The sequence below is a fragment of the Drosophila novamexicana genome, unplaced genomic scaffold (assembly GCF_003285875.2).
Source record: "Drosophila novamexicana strain 15010-1031.04,08,12 unplaced genomic scaffold, DnovRS2.1 tig00000193-arrow-pilon, whole genome shotgun sequence".
Classification (NCBI taxonomy): Eukaryota; Metazoa; Arthropoda; class Insecta; order Diptera; family Drosophilidae; genus Drosophila; species Drosophila novamexicana.
In genome coordinates, this window is record NW_020824787.1 from 9,007,458 (window position 1) to 9,026,717 (window position 19,260).

The 19,260-nt window shown below is 40.3% G+C and overlaps 1 protein-coding gene across 1 annotated transcript; it reads left to right on the forward strand.

The window, feature by feature from the left end:
• Positions 1–7,896: 7,896 nt before the first annotated feature.
• LOC115758897 lies at positions 7,897–8,480 on the forward strand. The gene has a single exon (XM_030699693.1). The coding sequence runs from the start codon at positions 7,911–7,913 to the stop codon at positions 8,472–8,474; it is 564 nt and encodes a 187-aa protein (XP_030555553.1). The 5' UTR covers positions 7,897–7,910; the 3' UTR covers positions 8,475–8,480.
• Positions 8,481–19,260: the final 10,780 nt, after the last annotated feature.

Consider the following 19,260-nt stretch of genomic DNA (forward strand, 5'->3'; position numbering starts at 1 on the left):
GGACAATGTGCGTCACAATGACGTCACAAACAGGTTGTCGGCTAGTTTGAGTGTATTATCAATTGAGATTTTGGCCTAGTCATTGTCTATTTACATACTCTTTCATTGGACGCTATAATTTTGTCGCAAAATTTGCCGTTGCGTAATTTTAAACTATATAAATAAGCAGCAGAATTTAACTGAGAAAATATAAATTATATCTTAAGTCTACCTGTCAGTTTTTATGTTAATTTGTTTTTACGTTAAGGCTGATAAAACTTGGTGCGAGTTGTACCATGCTTAGAAATATATGATTTCTAGTAAAGGGAGCTTTCTGTTTATGTCTAAGTTGTTTTAATTTTTTATTTTGAAAGGGTATATATTATTTGGCATGCCGCGAAGTGCACTTTCAGCTGATTATTATTTTAAAACAGAACAAAGTTGAGCGAGTGGGAACGCTTCACGGCTGGAGCACCGCCTTTCAATGGGTCAGCAAAGCATTCATAACTAGTTGTACCTATGTGATTAGCAGCTTCGTGATATTTACTATTCCACAAGTGTGTATAAATAAATATTTACTCAGTGTGTACATATGTGATACGCATACCGCGAACACATTATAATATTATTTTTGTGTTTGCCACGACGGGAGCGTTATACACGCTCAAAAACAAAGAGCATTGAAATATTGGGTGTATATCGAAGCAATCTCGTAGAACTATGCGTTGAGCAAGATAAACTTTTGTCTTGCGCGTGTTTAAGCACAAAAAATATCATTAGTTTCTTATCGCTTTATCTCTGTGACAATGCAAAGTCATATTTTGTAATAAAGAATATCTTGATTGTTCCCGAGTGTGTACCATTTGATATGTTTCTAGTGTTTGTCAAATTTTGCGATTGATTACGAGGTATATCAGAGTACACCATCAGTTTGGAGTGTAGCCGATACGCAATAGAGATTCAATCGAATGGGAAAATCCCAGATAATAATTATGACTGCAGCAAAAATAATAAAACATGCGAATCGGATAATCGTATGAAGTATATGACTCAATAGACTTTATACCTTGCCCTTTTATATTTATCGTTTATCTTTTTTGATTTGATGATTTTTATTATAAAATAAAATCCCAGCTTGTTCAGCTACTGCACAAGCCTTGTGGGCCATTGGAGATACCAATGCTTAATAGGTATCTCAGCGAAATGAAATGGCTAAATCCTGTTTTATTTTTAATAAGGGTTTCTGACTTGGATAGACAATTTTAGGTGCAATTCTTTGCTTAGGTTTGCCCAGGATATACCAGTATTCTTTCAACCAGCCGTCACAACAAATATGGGTTCTGTTTTCACCCTTATTAAGTTGCTTTCGGAGTTTCTCATTTTGTTAGAATATGTGGTACTTTATGCCAAAATGTGAACACTGGGAAATATTTAATAGCCACGCTCGCCAGGAAATAAAATACTGGTGAATTTAAATTGTAAAATATGTCTCTAATAAACGCAGGGTATATGGTATTCGGTATGAGCTTAAAAAAAGTTTTGTTTTAAAAATGTATGTTCTGGACTGGCAATCATCATACTAATCGTGCAATTTTGAGGCTTGTGCTTTTTTATCTACCATTCCGCATTGCTTATCAGAAGGAATTCAATTCGTAAGGCAATAGTCGAGACAATAGTCGAGTCGAGTAGAAGACTTGCTACACATACGTGAAGCTTAAGTGTATTGAAACGTATGATATATGTCTTATATGCATAAAAAAGTCGCTACTTTCTTCTCATAATATTATAATCACACCTTTATGCGATTTTCCTGATCTCAAGTAAGTGAGTTAGTTGTATTATCAGACAAAATTGAAATTTAAAAGATTTTTGGAAAATTGGTTTCTGTTTAAAGAAATGGAGTTCTTTCGATTGGTCCTAAGCAAAACAGAAAATCTGAGAAAAACGGTAGTAAGACTTAGGGGAAAAACGTTTCATACCTATTATATATATAACCATTATGTTCACATTCAAACAATTTGACTGTTCCGCAATTTCCTAGTCGTGGCTCTTGTCTGTGTGAATGTGGGTTTCTATCGAGATGCTCTTGGCGTCATATTAAACGTATTTGCGGTGCTGTTGGAAAAAATGGGAAGAACAGCAACAGCAACAACAACATTACAAGTTGTGAGTGGTTGGCCCTGCTTTTGAGCATTGCATTTTTTTTCCAGCTGTGCCTTACGATACGCATCACCAGTTGCTTTTTTGCCTCGGTCAGCCAGGCGCGGCTGGCGAGGGGCACATGAAAGGCCAGTTCGCCATGTTTGCTATGTTTGGCGCTTTGCCTTTGAGTTGCTAGCGGGCAAATACACTCACACACACATACACACACACACACACTCAAACATATACACACACACGCACAACCACACACATTTCTGTGCATGTCACGTGTTTGTGCAGTTCATGACGGCTTAATTAAGTCGCATGTTAGTTTTTCTTTTTGTTTATTTTTTTCGTGTTCGTTTGATGCTTCCCAGATTTTTGCAATGCTGCGTCGAGCTTTTCGTTAGTTTTTCGTAGCATAAATTTTACATTACACGTTAAACGAAATGCATTAATAAACAACAGCGTTTAAATGCGCGATTGCACACAAATTAGGGACGAAGCCACGGTTGTCTGGCCACGCCAGCAGCCATATACAGCCCCGCCCCAACCCTTGAGCTAACCCGTCGAAAAAGCGACCACAGTAGAGACTGTCACACCGTCGCCCCCTTGGCGGCCTTTGAGCAGCGCTGATGTATGCGATTTTAATCGTACGCTCAGACACAAACACGACTGCCCAAAAACCAAAATCCATGGCAACCCCCTGACGGGACAAAAGATAATAGGGTGCGATGCTTTTGGTGGGTTGAGAGCTGCGCATTCCAAAAAGTAGACACAACAACCAAATTGGGCTGCAGACAGTACTGAATAAATGACCATAATCAAACACTTTACGCCTGAAAGCATGCCGGGCATGCTATTCTCTTGCCGCTAAAGAAAGCAGCTGCCTAAGCTGCATGTGGCTAGGTTTTAGATTCAGTCGCCCTATCTGTGTGCATCAAAGCAGCTGTCGCCGGTGGCCAAATTTAATTAGTACCCTCCAATGGAGTCCCTAGTTAGGCACCAATTTCCAAGAGGTATCTTAATTTTGCAATGTTGTTTGTAACTAAAAGTCATCCATTTCTTTATGACAATGTACCTCATATTGATTCACAACAAACCATGTAAAGCAAACAAAAATTCTTTGTTTACTCATAAATTATATAATTAATACTGCTTCCACTTGAAAAGCACATGAAAGTTCAAGGCTTCGTGAATTTATGCTTTAGTGTAAGAAAGAAAAGGCTCGATAGCTTGAAGGAAAGTATAACTTTTCAACTTACACTTAATTCGTGCTTTCACCATTCGCACATTCTTAAAGCTTTAAGTCCACAGAACAAAACACAAGCAAAATATATTAAAGCTTTATACAGCTTTTGTATATTACCTAAAGCTCGGAAATATTAACGAAAGCTTTAAGTATATTCATATTCTTTATTATAAGTCTGGTTTGACAGAGTATGCAGCTCACGCTGTGTGCTAACTGATTGAGATGCTCTTGTTGTTTGGCTACTGTTAAATTAAACTTCATTTGCACGTAACGGCGGGGCTGCAGCACCCCCCCGCTGCCCGCTGAATGGTCACCCGCCTGCTGCCCTTTAATCACAGTTGGCGCAAATCAAACACAAACAAATGCCATCATCCTAGGCATTGGGCTCGTGTTTGGGATGCCTTGCAGCGGGAGGAGGTCGGGGAGGTGGAGGCGGCTCAATGGTTTGGCGCTGGTTTTCATTTGTCTGTTAGCAGTTGGAAAAACTGTTGCATACCGTTGGGCGGCGGCGTTGGACTGTCGCATGCCTAGCATACTTTTTAGCTGCGTGGCCAAGCGCATGAATAATTGATTTCCATTGCCCAAATGCTGTGTCGCCTACGCTCTCGCTCTCTCTTTAATCCACTCAATGTGTCTGTCTGTCTGTCTCTTTCTCTCAGCTGCTCACTCCGCTGCCGTCTCGCATTCATTTGTCAGTTGTTTCCCCCGCACTCAGAAATGCGCTTCAGTTTATTGTGTCTGTCTGTTTGCTTATTTGTTTGTTTGTTTGTTGGTTGGGTTGGTTGTTTATTTGTTTGTCGCTGTCGTCGCATGCAACATATTTTCGCTCGGCACTTGCATAATTCGCCACCCCCCTCCGACCAAAAAGTGGCATTGTTTTTTCAGCCAGTCGCTTATCAGTTTATTTTTGTTCATACCATTTGCGTGCTACTGTCGCTGATCCGTCGCTGCCGAGCGGCCCCTCCGCCGGACATTTTATTGGCATATGTTTTGGTCTGGTCGCGTGTCCGGCCTTAATCCCAGCCAACGCATTACGTTGCCATGACTCGCACGGCCCGGCTTAACTTGAGGCCACACAAATTTTGCTCATTTATGGCTAACATTTTTGTTTGTTCAAATCGCAGCTTGTTTCCCATATATATTCTACTATATTATTATTATGGGTACTTTTCGTGCTGTCCACTTAGCACTGTGATTATTAGTGCTTGAACTGTAATATATTTGCATTCAGCTCTTGGGCCTTGCCCCGCCTTAATGGAAATGTAATTTTGACTGATTGCTGACAGCCTTGTTAATAAGCAGTTGTCATGTTAATTTCTTGAATAAATAACAACTTTCCCATAGCTTCCCATTACCAAAAAGTTTATGCAATGACGCAGATTGAATTCGCACAGTAAAAATCGTTTACAACATTTCTAAGTACCTGAATTTATAATTCGTGCATTTATTTGTTTAAATACCAAACAGAGCCCTTTCTTTCATATTTAGATTCCCAATTTAGCCTTTTTCCGAACAGATCTGTGACTTGGCCGGCAAAAATGTCAAACATCCTCCATCCGGAAATCTTTTCCTCTTAGCTTTTATTTATACTTATATCTATTTATAATATTTCTTAATATCACACTTCCTTAACTCAAAACCTGACTCTTACGTGCTTTATTCTAGAGTTTTACGTTCTAAATTTCAATCTTGTTTCGCTGTTTCTGCCAGTGACAAGCAAGTTATCGGGACAGATTTGTTTGGTGCTTCGCATCAATGTCTGGACTAACCAACTCACCAATTTGCATGGTCGTGATATATGCGCGAACATTGGCTGTCTGTGATCCTGGAGAGGAGAGCATGATGCCTGCGCCTGAACGACACGCTGGGCGGCAATAAATGTCAGATGGCAATTAAGCCAAGGTGTGTATGAGAGGTACATGAAGCAACCCCCTCGCATAAACAGGGGTAGTAAAAATATCCCAAATGACGTAGACAATTGGAGGGGTGTTTACATTTTACTGATTCCCCAAGCGTTCCAGTTGCCTTCCCAGAGAGCGTTGGTATTTGCTCTCGCAAAAGTTTTCCATTTGTTTTGGGATATTTTTTGTTGCGCTTTGGCGGCAAACTCTGTGGAGTTAGTCGATCCATAGGGGTTCCTCATGGTTGCGGCTAGCACTAAACTCGAGACGTTGTCAGGTGCACGTATGCGTGTGTCAGTGTATGTGTATGTGTGTGTGTACTAGCTAGTTGGGGGTTGGGTAATGTGGCGAGTTGTGTGTGGCGCTGGCTTAATGGAAACTGAAACACCAGTTGATTGCCTGGCGGTGTTGCATTTCAGGTTCTCCTGCTGCTTGCCTTTTGACTGCGAGTATATTGCATGTGGTTTCTGTGGCAAGCACAAAAGAGTTAGAGAGGCGTTTGAGAGAGCTGCATTGGGCAGCTTGTTGCAAATGGTTTCTAGTTTCTTATGGCTAACAGTTGTGACAAGCCAATATTAATGTGTAACCCTATATGGGGGCAGTAGATGCAGCATTCTGTGGCATAGCTTAGCATGATACGCGCTGCACGGCTTTGTTGTTTCTTTTTTTTTACCCCTTGCTGTTGCCTCATGTGGCGCGTGCGTGTGTGTACGGCTCGCTCGGGGCCAAAATGTAATTAACATGCGATTTCCCTATTGCATTTCAAGGTGTTATAAATCAGCGCATTGTGAACACAACTGTCCAGTGTTCACAATTCCTTTGAGCTCCTACAGTTGATGCAATCGAAAGGAGAATAACAGAATAAAAGTAGTTTTAAAAGAGAGACACAAGTGACCGTGCTTAAAATATATAATAATCATTTTGGATTGATGGAAGAATTTCAAAAATTAAATTATTATTAATGTATACTAATATCACAAACAAGGTCAAAATAATAATAGACCTTTAACATCCGTTTGTGGGCGTTACGGGCGTTAAAAAGGCAGAGGTTTATAATTAACTAGATTCACGCGATTGCCACAAATCTGATTTGGACGTAGCGCAGAAAACGTGGGCTTAAATTCACACGGGCGGCATTTAAATTGAATTTCGTGCCCATGACAGGGGCAAACAAATACAAATAAACACAGAGAGAAACGCTTCCGTATGATGCTTGCCATTTCCGTTTCCGGCATGACGCGTGCCTGTGTAATGTAAGCCCTGATTTTGACTGTTCATGGTACGGGAAGCTTAGGCTGGGAAAAAAAACAACTACACTCAGATGGAATACAAAATTTAAGGCTGGCGCGAAAAAAATAAGAAATAATAAAAGAAAAAATAGTTATCGTCGACTCACCGAAGATTAGGTACCCTTACACACAGCTCCTAACTATACCAAATGATTTTTGTGTTTTCATAGACATGCAATTTTAAATTTGTATTCATATTAGGAGCATACAAAAAGTAAACTGGGAAATAAGTCTCGGCTGCTCATGATGGGGTCGGCTACGTCTTTGTAATACCCTTAGCAAATGTAAACAAGCAAAGACGCCAATTCGCCTTGAAAATTAACGGGACTCCAACAGCGTCCATAGACTATAGTCTATTCAAGGCGGATAATCCCGCACCCCCTCATAGGCGACGCCCTCACTTAGCTTAAGATCAAAGGCAAAAAAGCATTATTTCGTGTCATTTTGTCCTCTTGTTTTGCATAAATTAAATAGCCCAGACGTCAGTCAGCCTAATGTAACTAGCAAAAAAAAGTGTCTGGGCCACTTTAAGGCAGCTTAAAGTTGCACTGGTTGAAATGGCTTAGAGCCTTTATGGCATATTCATGTGGTTTTCTAGCCACAAATACCAACACAGTGATGGAGAACGAGAGAACGGGAATGGCCACCTTGAGCTGTGTGCTGTGGTACGACTTATGGTTTTGACTTTTGCTTGACAGTTGACCGGATACAATGGCTTCCACCTGCTCACCTGTCAACTGGCACCTGTTTTGTGTGAGTTTTTGAGCCATTTTCAGCATGCATCGCAGCACATTCAACAAATGTTTATGACACATTTTACACATGTGGTTGGGCACGAACAAAGGAACTTGTGGCAGGGGCTGCGTTGTCTTTAACCGATGCGTTTCCTTGAAAGTTTCAATGAATATTCCTTATTCTTGTCAAGCGCAACTGATTGCCAAACATTTAGCTAATTGTTTTCGTCAAAATATCATCAAGTGTTGAGAAATTCCGGATCTTATTGGGGCTCCCCATACAGAAGGCACGAAAAACAAGAAATAAAAATACATTTAGTATTTATATTTATAGATTCGACTTGGAATTTTCTCTTAACAACACATTACTAATAGTTCTTATCAATTCCGTAAAACGTGCGACATTCTGATTTAAAGCGAAACCAAACGTTTCTTTTGGCATATCTAATCAATGGTCAGTTGGAAGGGTTACCCCCTCTTAACACAAGGATTTATAACACTCGGGCTTATCAGTAAGTGATTCCCTGCCCCACGAGCTAGCCGCATATATAAGCACCGTCTACTCCCACAATCTGCAAAACAGTCTTTGATTAGTTACCGTAAAGTTAAAGAAATGTGTTCGAAACTCATTACCTGTGCACTGATTTTAGCCCACCTCTTGGGCACCATCTACTGCGGGGTATACGATACTACAGATCTCTGGATACTTTCCGACAAGTCGAAGAATTTCCCCGATAACGCTGTTCTGGGCGGCATCGATTCATACGGCTATGACAACTACGTGGCACGCGTCCCATATGCAAGCTCGATTGTGCCAGCCCGTGTTAGGTCCGAAACGGGATACGCCACTTTTAACACCGATGCGGTGGCTAATCAGGCGATTTCCTATGAGTTGCTGGTCGCCAATGAGACCGTCAGCTATCATTGGGTGCGCAGTTACGATGGCTTCAGGGAAAGGAATGCTGTTTCTGTGGGCACAAGCGACCTAAACGAACGCGTTTACGTCTGCCGCGCCAGAACCAATGGCGGTATTTTCATTGGCACCCTGTATCTTGCGCAAAAGGTGTGTTTCATCCGGTACGAGAATTTCCCTATGAGACAGATCAGTAAATACGAGGTACTGGTCCGACAAAGTACGCCGGCAGCGTGGATGCCATTTGACAATCAAATTAACTAATAAATATCGAAAGTTAAGAACTTTTAAATAGATTTAACATTTGTTTTAATCAATACGAGAAAGAAGAATTATCTTGAGAGCACCGAAGATTTGCTACCCTCACAGGCACAAAGGCATTTCTTGAGTATATCTATATACTATTTTGAAATTCCGTCGATGGCTTTTAGCGGGTCGGAATTGTCTCCCTTAATGCGATATACGTTGCGCATCTTGAGAGATAACGCTCTATTAAAACATTTTTAATGAACTGGAGATGGGAGAAAAGTTTTAATAAAAATTAACACCCAACTTGTTAAACAATGGCAGCGGGAAACGAACGAGTTTTCTGTTTTTGACTTTTATTTTATCTGCACACTCGCTTTTTTCGCAGTAAGCTAACACAACTAATTAAAAGCACTTTGTAGACTTGCCGGCAGACACATTTATTAGTGAGACGCAGCTGCAAAGGCTCTTATAAGGCGGGGCGAGCTGCGCAAGTTGAGCCTTTTGGCAAATGCCGACCGCTAAAGATGTGGGCGCGGCTGTGGGCTGTGTATAGAAACAAAAAACCCCAACGCCAAACTTCATTAAAAATGCACACGGAAGCAGCTAAAAAGCCGCCAACTTCATTTAAATAAAGTTACGACAGAATCTCTTGCGTGTGTGCGTGTGTGCTTGTGCTCGTGTGTGTCGTGTGCTGTCTTTAATTTATGAAGTCATTAGATGCAATTTTCGAGCACCTGAGCAGCCGTATCACAGGCAGGCAATTTGGCAACCGTTCAACACTCTTGCAGTTGTCCCAATGCCAAACATTTAACTGGCGACCCTAGAAAATCGAGGCCAGTCGGTTTGACAGCTGCCAGACGATTACATCCCGGCCCAGCCAGGCCAAGGCAAACGTTTTCTAATTTTCCACGCCATTAAATCAGGGATTTCTAGCCAGACGCATGCGATTCCAACTGCCACTGGCATCGTGACATGCAATGTCGCAATGTCTGAAGGGCGGCCAAGTTGAAGCTGCAGTTGCAGCATCGACTAACGCTGTCCAAGGGCGAACTTAAGTTCCAAGCTAGCAACCAAAATAAATGTCTAACAAAATTGGTAGCAAACTAAATGTTAAATAACTTGCAATTGAGACTATATTTTTTCTCTTAATAAATAGAAAGAATTATACCTTGACAATTTATTTAGAATTTGTGTGCCAGTCGGTTAAAAAGCATTTAATCCAACATGGGATCACAATAAAAAGTGGGCGTTAAGGAGTTACCTACATGTTTACATAAAGCCCATTTTAACTCTATAAACATAACCATTTCAAACCATATTCCAGCTTGCAGGAAGTTCATTGTTTAGCACTAAAAACTCCTTGTTGTGCACTTCTCAGCAACCACAACACAAAAAAAAAAAAATAGAATACCGCCCTGTCGGTAAAGTTTAAATTTATCGCACTCTGCGTTAGAGCAGCCAGGGGGAAAACTGACCTGGTCTTAGAGCGAGCGGGCGCATTCAAAAACCAAGAAACCAAATACAAAAAGATAATTTCGGAGCAAAGCATAAAGAGAAACAAGTTTTCGTGGAAAGTTTTGGCGCCGGGCAACAACGTGACAGGCAAAGAAAACTTGTGAAAAACAACTTTGAACACGTTTCAGTTACCTGCCACGCCTCCAAGCCCACAAGGGCACGCCCGCTCATTATGTGACTGAAATGAATGCAATGCAATTAATTGTGAACAACGCATCCTGAAAGTATTTACAGCTTCGGCTTCGGTATTGGCTCTGATTGCAGCATAAATTTAATTGAAAAACTTTTTTCCAAAGATCGAAATGCGTTTGCAATGCACGTGTATTGTAATTACAGTCAGGTGTACTCGCATATTGCCGTTGGCCTTGGTAGTTGCATCATCGATAAAAATTGCAACAATGTCAGCCTAATAGTTACAAACTGTGAACTGTGTTGCGAACTGTGAGCCACTAACTGGAGCTGGAGTTGCACCTGGATAACTTTACCTGCGCTTCTTACCAAAGTGCAATTCAGCGTCGTCAACTTGAACTTTGTGTTTTGTAACGTGCTCCTGAACTTTGTTTGGCTCCTGGGAAGCGTTACTTTTGACTTGGTCATGTCTTTTGCAACGCAATACAAAAGCTGAAAATATCACTGAGATTTAAAAGAAAAAACCGCTCACATTGATAAATGCTAAACAAATATTTTAGGTAAATTCCAAAATTATAAGCAGCATGTGGCTTAGAACTAAGTTTTTAAACGCGATAAATTGATAATATTCTTTGGTGTGGAAGATATATTCTTTTCTACCTTTATGTTTTTAGTTAGACTTGAAGAATTGATGTGTTTATATCAAATAGTTCAATGCACCAGAAGCATTTCAGAAGCTTAGATCATACAAGTTTCGTTGTTATAGAATTAGTTTTTTTTTCAGGCGAGCTGTTGCTGCTGTAATTGGTATGCCAGTGAGCGTAGTTGTTGTTGTTGTATTTAAAAGTTAGACGATGGCGACGACGTCGTCTACAGGTGTAGCCTGCCGCCATATTATTTACAAGTGGCAGAAGGAGCAGCAGGCTGCAGCGCCTGGCTTTCACCCACGAGGCACCTATAATTTAGCGCTGTTTATTTGTAAATGTCTGTCGCGGAACGGGATCGAGTTGCAGGGTCGCAGTCCTTGTTCTCGTCACGCTTCATGTCAACAGCGGCAACTCCATTGTCTGCCCTGGGCTCCAGCTCCCTGCTGCTGCTCCACAGCGCCTCAGTTGCTGCCCTGTTGTTTTGGGCTGTTGGTAGGGGGGGTTAGACGAATACGTGTGTGTGTCACTGACATTAAGTGCAGTTGGTTGCTGGGCTGTTGGGTTGTCGGTTTGTCGATTCGCAGAAAAACGTTTTGCAATTTATTAACTGACATTTGAAGTGGTTGTTGCCACGGGGCAAGTGACACGGCGGCAACCTGTGCTTCGCATAAGCAAAACCTATGACACTTATTACTGAAGCAGCTGTGCGGTGTGGTAAACAATATGAAACTCCATTGCATGCATATTTGATTAAGCTGCCTCTAGGTAGGCAATGATATTTGCAAGCCAAACTTTGCAGACAAACGCGCCCGCGGGCCCCGACACACACACATACAAACGCGCGCACCTATTCTAGCATAAGGGTTAAGGCCAACAACAATAATGCGTAAGTTTTTGGTCCAAACAAAAGTTGCAAACGTTTCGAATTTGGGTTGAGCACAAGCGTGCACAGACAAAATGGCCGGAAGCGGAAACTGTTTTGTACATTGGCAAATTTGATATGTAAGCGTGCGGAAGAGCAAAGGGATAGGAAACTAATCCCCGACCGGTAGACAGACATTTCTCAGTTCCGTGTGGTTATTAAACACATATTAAGTCGACAGCTGGAAAAGGTTGACCATGCAAAAGAGCATAACAAAAAGCTTATACAGTTAGAAAAAAAGGACGAAAGAACTTCACAAGTTTCGACGATTAGCAAAGGTTTAGGGCAAGGGACAGTTAGTGGTTCCTAATAGCTGTCTGTGAATCCACACAAATGTTGCTCGCTGTATGGTGCCTAATTGTTTATTTATGAAGTGGGCAATCGAGGCACCTGGAAGTGTAGTAAGCCTCTGGCATTGGTTGAAGCTTATGACCGGTGGAGAAGATTGGGCTTGAAAAAGTTCCCGACAGCTTAATAAAGTCTGTTCAATATTTGAGTATTCTTTAGCTTGATTGAAAAGTGTTAAATATGTCCGTTGCTAGTATGTAGGTAAATAGATTGAGAGATCTTTGACAGTTGCTTGGTGAATAAAACCGTGTACTAATGAATGCTCTCAAAGATTGATTGATCGTTTATCACTTGCTTGATGTAGCATAATAAGGCTGTAATTATTTTCTAGTATATTTATTAAGAAACTGCTTCAAATGTAGAGATGTCTTCGCTATATTTGTGATTGAATAAGCTAGAAGTTTTTTAAGGATTTTAACTTGTTTAAATTTAATAGATGTCATTTGATTAAATAGAAATCAAGCTACAGGTATGCACCTCCACAAGCATACATAAAAAGCTATTGCTATGGAAATGTAACCTTTGTTTCTTGTGCAGATTGATATACTTGTGGCTTGTTTAACTTTCCTTTACATACTTTTGACATGGCTTATAACTAAAATCCATGGCAATCCGCTTTAACCTGTGAGTCCCCAATAACACGACCACAAACCACTGTCTATGTATGCTATTAAAGGCACATAACATTACGCAAGTACATGTGTCTGCCCAGCTGCCGAGCTCATTTCGGTCAATCTCAGGTGTCATATTCCAGATGTAATGATGTAGACTCACTCAAAGGCGACGTTAAATGAGAGGGTGGCTTCATTCATTTGATATGCATAGCACAACCAAAAAAAAAAAAAAGGCAAAAACAAACATTCCGGCAAATGCCATTTAACACTTTAATGTGCACACGCGCACATGTGTGTCTGGGTGTGTGTAAAAACTTCAATTAAAATGCCAGCGTAACAATGCTCAATGGAGATGACACCCACCCCCAACTTCCATATTTGGTTAGGCCCTTTTCCCTTTAGCATTTCATTTGCAATTTAATGCAAAATAGCCGTAAAGCCACAAAAAGGCCAAGCGGCCAAGTCTGGTAAAGCAGCGAAACAACGAAACAGTCGAAACGCTTGGCAATCCTCACAATAGCATAAAACGCAATGGAGCTCTTAACTGCCAACAACAAAATGGCTCTGCTGAGTGACGATGGCGCTGACAATTGCTTCCGCTTGCCCTAGAGAGAGAGAGAGAGAGAGAGAGAGAGAGTGAGAGAGAGAGAGAGTCGTTAAGAGAGAGATACAGAGAGTGACATACAGCGAGAAGGTAATTTTGTTTAAGCACATTCCAGTTATTATTTCTACCTGTAGCTCTCGAATAAAGGTTCCTTTTCCTTTCTAATTTTAAAAAATATAAATATGTTAGAAATATGATCTCAAAAATGTCAAGGAATTGGCGTAACAATAAAAAGAATCAAGAACATTGTTGAAGACTTTTTTAACTCAGTTCTAACTAATTATAAACCAATAGAAATAAAATGTAAACCTAATTTTGAGCCACTTTCAAATGCTTAGAGTCTATTGGATTTAAAGTCTTAATATTTGAAGTTATTATAAAGCGAGAAAAGATCTACATCTAATTTAAAAGGGGCAAGCACAAATTCATTTTCAGAGTATATGATTTTCAGCACTGGCCCGCTGGCATTGTTTTCCTTTGCATTTTGAACAAGGCGAAAAAGATGCTATAACAATTTACAGTCAAGTGATTTTGTAGCAATTTGCAGTTTGTTGGCATTAAAGGAGCAGGTGACTTGGGCAGACAGAGGAGCCAAGTGGCGGTTGTATGGTGCCGGCCGCACTCGTAAATCCTCGGCAAATGTTTGCCAAGTGCAAGAGCCCAGGTCGTGCCGGGTCCGGGCCAGGTCTTCCTGGCAGGTTTGTTGCTGCGGATCTGTCAGTAAATTCAATTTATTTAAAAGCTTGTCAACAATAAGTCAAATGAAATGCTCTGCTCAGCTGTAAATATGGCTGGCCCAGTAATAAAGCTGATTTATTTGCGCTGTTGAGATTTACAATTTCCCATAATTGCCCAGCGTATGAAATTGTGTCTAAACTAAATACAACTGACAATAAATTGAAATGGAATAAAATGAAATGCTTGTGGTTATTGTGGCAATATATTCAAATATAGCTTGAAAGACATCTGTTGCCCCCTTTTTTGGCATCCCTGCTACAAAATGTTTATACAAATACATATATGTATGAACAGATAGATGGGCATGCTGTTTTCTAATAGTAGTTCCGCTTGGCACAGTAAATAAATCTTGTCAGCGTTGGTGTGGGATTGGGTAAGGCTATAGATAAGCCCAATACAGTTAGCACTACACAATGGACACAGCAATTGGCTGCAGGACAACCGGCTGCTGCTGCTGCTGCTGCACAGGACACATCAGTTCAACTTAAACGGCTGCTAAAGTGCAACATAGTGCGGCAGGCCTAGGGCGGGGGCAGCAGGGCAATGCCACATTTGGCAAACAATATTAAGTGTGTCTGTTTTTTAACATTTGAAGCACAAATAAAACAACGCAATCCTCGGGGCTACAAGCTGGGCGAGCATGCATACAATTATCAATAGCTGTCAGATAAGCGAGGGCGGTCTGAGACCTATGTAGAAATCTGGTAAGGTAACCAGAACGAAGATTATAGCAATAATAATATATTTTGACTGTTATTCATTTTATTGTAAGTTTATAGTGTCCTTTTTTTCAATCTTAAGTTTAAAAAATATTCAATTTATTTTTTTTTTTATTATTTGTTTTCAGCTCTCATTGCGATTAAACTAAGAACCAATAAAATATATACTGTGATGACGCTTAATTTCTTATGTGGAAATTTTTCTGGTAAGTTTGTACACTTTTATATTTGAAGTTTATATTATTACCTATATATAAATACATAAATGAATTGATATATTTATTTCACCAACTTTCTGTGCAACCCACGTAAAATTATCAACATAACAATGGAGTTTTTATATACATATGTAAAAGTGCATAGTAAATGTATGTGTATAAACTGTTTGACTGGGAAACATAAGTGTGTGCAGATAAAAATGCCGTTAGTGAAGTTTAAACAATGTTATTGACTGAACAAAATTCTGGGCTTTGCCTTGCTGTTGCTGCTGCTATTTCTGCTGTTGACTTGGCTCATAAATCTATACAAGTGTTGTTGACTGACTTCTACTCTGTCTGTGTGCGTGTTTGTTGTGCAGCCTGGTGCAATTGTTTAAATTATTGATTATTCTGAAACTTGGCCAGAGTTCAACTGCGCTAAGTTTCGCTTGGATGTTTTTCATTTCCGTTTGCCTTTGGTGTCCGTTTTATGTACATTAATCAGTGCACTTCATTAAAAGCAACAGCAACAACTACAACAAGCACTAAAGCAAATGACTTTTGGCAGTAATTTAAAAACAAAATAAATATAAAAAAACAAAATAATAAAAAAAAAACAACAACTAACATGTGGCATGTACTTGTCTAATGGTCAGAGCTACTGAGCTTCCCCGGCCCAACTCGGTGGTGTCCCTTGTCCTACGTCCAAGTCCCCTGACATGTGCGCTGTGCAGAGAAAAGCGTATTCCATTTACAGAGTTTTTTGTGCTGTCATAACAAACAAATTCCCAGCATGTGTGCGGCGTTGGCGTCCGTCTCGTCGGGGGCATGACCCGGGGCGGACGTTGTTCGCTTGGTCAGTTTTGGTGAGCTCCAAGAATTTAATTATACTTTTGATTTTAATGAAAATACAAGCGCACGCGTTTGCCGACTCCGGCCGCACTCCGTCTCTTATGCTCTATTACATAAGAAGTATATCGGATTTCTGTTCAAGAAAGTATGCGAAAAATATTCTTCAACTGCTTTATTGTTTTCACAACGAACATTTCTGATATTCTTTTAGCTGTTGTGCCACGTATAGAAACTTTAAAAAAATATGAATATAATTTATGAAAATCATAACAAGTTCGTGACAAAAAAATCATGCTGCAAAACACTTTGTAATCTTCAATGTGTTTTACGATTGTTTTGAATTAAGTTTTAAAATTCAAGTTTCCATCCGCAATCAGATGTTTAGTAATTCTTTTTTAAAACTCACTAACTTTAGGGAACTTCACCCTCGGTGTGCTCACGCTCAGTACTTGTGACTTTGTCTCGGTTAAGGTCGTCGTAGACATCAACGCAAGCTCACTTCTGCATTTGGGGAGTTCATTTTAGTAAATGTCAACGGAGTCGTCAGTGCAAAATTGCAGTTTAATTACTGTTTTTAAACATTTTAACTTGCCTTTGAATGTCATTGTAAATGGACGGCATTAAATGTAATTGGTCTGTGGGGTTAAGGCAGGCACATAATGAGTTTCCAGAAATATTTTGCGAATGTCAATCAGAATTTTAATAAGTAATTCAATGTAGAATGTTCGTATATGCATTATATGGGGATCAATAAATTATGTGATATATCAATTAAAGTTGTGTAGATCGTATGTTAAGGTTTCCATATGCAGATACGTGTAATCTATCTAGATTTCCTGTGAATACTCAATGCCGAACCACAAGTAGATCTTATGTGGATTTATTTATGTGTAATTCTTGTAGATTCCATTTGCGTGTCCATTATATTTCGCTTAATGTTCGAGGCCTTGGTAAACATTAAACAAATCCCCAACATTTGTGCATTCTGACCGCATTTTGAGCCGCACTTGTGTTGCAACTCCCGCTGCCTTTCTCCATTCATTTGTGAATATGCACATTTAATATGCAGCACATGCCCTGACAGGCTTCGCCAGGGCTACGACTACGGCTGCGTCCAACTCCAGCTGCCTCTGCGGCCGGTCACTTGCCATGATGCATGCACAACATGCACTCGCAATCAAACATGTCCGCCGAGCGCGCGCCATGTGCAACATTCGCTGTGGGTGATGTGGGGTCTGCAGCTTAAGACAGTGGCTACAGTCGACAACGATGCTGCCAGGAGTCGGAGTACGCCACACAGCTGCCGACTTGCTGCTTATTTGCATACAACACTTTGACGCATTGTTCTAGCAAGCCAGCGGGACAGATGGAAGCACATGCTGTGCCAAATGCTGCTGCTCTTGCCGCCGTTTCACTCCCTCTTGACTTGAGCACTAATTAAAAGCAAATTTAAGCATACTTGTACTCCAACTACAGGCCACAATCCAAAGGGACAGACGTACAAATTTGCCAAATCATTAAGCTCACAAACGGCCGCTGGGGCGTATGAGCTACATAGACTTTGGTAAAACCGCCATTGCCAATGCAGTGTCTTTGATTGGAAAGCGCTTTGCTCAGCAGCCAAATGAGTGTTAATTAATACGATTTTGAGCAGCAGACAATCGAACAAGGCTTCAGTACTTCAAGTGCCGCCTGGCAGCCATCATTAACCCATTTAAGGTGCAAATCCAATTAGGCAACGATGTTAATCCAAGTTTTAAGCCGCATGTTGGCAAATTGAAATTCGTTGGGAGTGTGCCTGCAGCAAGCGTTAATTAAATTTGTTTTTAATTGTGTCTCAGCCGACACAGATATTTTGTGTGACAACGGAAGTTACTTTGCACATATCACTTCTACGGAAAATTGGTAAAATAAGTTAGCAAAAACGTTTTCGGGACCCTTATTTAAAGCTTACCCAATTCGAGCTTTTTTATGCAATTATTTTGATTAGATATACTAGTTTAGACCAACTGACGAAACGGTCTGGAGCTAATCTTTGTATTAAAATCTATTCACAGCCAGCCATAAATCATTTGGCGCTCTAAAAGCTGCCGCAGGCGGTTGGTCTAAGTGAAAATCTTTTAAGAGCGCCCAAGTAATGCACATAAATAATAAATACAACGCGAAATTAACTTTCCGGCGACAGTCGTGCTCCACGTGCCTGCCCGGTGTGTATTCCCCCCCTGACTAGACCAAAAAACCAACACAGCAAGCCGCGCTTTTATTTTTTAATATGATATTTTCATGGGAAAAAAGAGTATATTGGCGTAGTCCTTACCCAGATGGACTATTCAAATTCTTATATTTGGCCAGGTCTTACATTTTGAAAACCTTTATGTCTTTTAAAATGAACATTTTTAAATCGTAGTTAAATACCAGCTTGTTTTTTCGAAGATGAAACAAATATTTTTATTAATTTAAGAAAAATGAAATACATATAGTTTCTCGGTCTGACGTGGCTCACAGATTAAAAGTTGTACATTTTCAAAATATTTCATTTTAAATTAATTTTGAGCAACTATTACAGGGTATTGTTTAGTCTTGATCTTGCGATAACGAGTTGTTTTTTTTTTTCGGTGTTACCTGGACTGGCGTCAACTATTTAGAAATGCAAAGCACATTGAAAGTTGAAAGCGTGCAACGTTGGTTTTGGTTTTGGTTACGGTTTTTGCTTTTAAGGTGCCAAAAGCAAACAAAAAATGGCTGAAAAATGGGCGAAAACCAAGAAGAAACTGTCAACGCACGCGTTAAGTTGACAGGCGTGGCGTTTCTGGTTATGGGAAAGGGGCCTCGAGGTGAGCTGAAGTAGGCGAAATCTCAGTGCGCCAGCTATAAAAATCATAAATTTTATTATGTATTAACGTCGGTGGGGCCATTTGCGGTAACGTTGACACTTTTTTTGGTGGCAGAATACATATATTTATGAATTATTCAAAAGCCTGGCATACTTTTCTGCGCGCTCAAGCTTAAGGTCAAGTCCACATTGTGCTTTAAGGCAAACTAGGAGTGAAAAGGCGGACGTCTAAGACTGTGCGTGCATATTTGACAATTTTATTAGATTAAATTTCATATAAATGTGTTGATAATGCCAGCCAGACATTGTCTAGACAAAGCGCACATATAGCTGACATTTGAGAGCAGAGTGAAAGGTGGCAACAGAAGACTTAAAGATGGATCAGGTAGACGGCGCATAACTTCATTGCATGCCTGTCACAAATGCCACAAAATCCGCACGAATGCAGCAATGCAAAATTAATAGCTGTTGCATTCGACTACTTCTACTTCTGAGTGGATCAAAGTTTGTCTGGCTGCCAGGCACGCTCACAGAATGTTAGCGACTGTCTTCGACTGTGTTGCCTACATCATCATCATTTAGCAAAAGTGTCAAGGGCAACGGGCACATAGTAATAAAAAAAAAAAAAGAAAAAATGGAAAACACTTTTGCTGACGTAGGTGTGTGATTTATGCAAGGGAAAT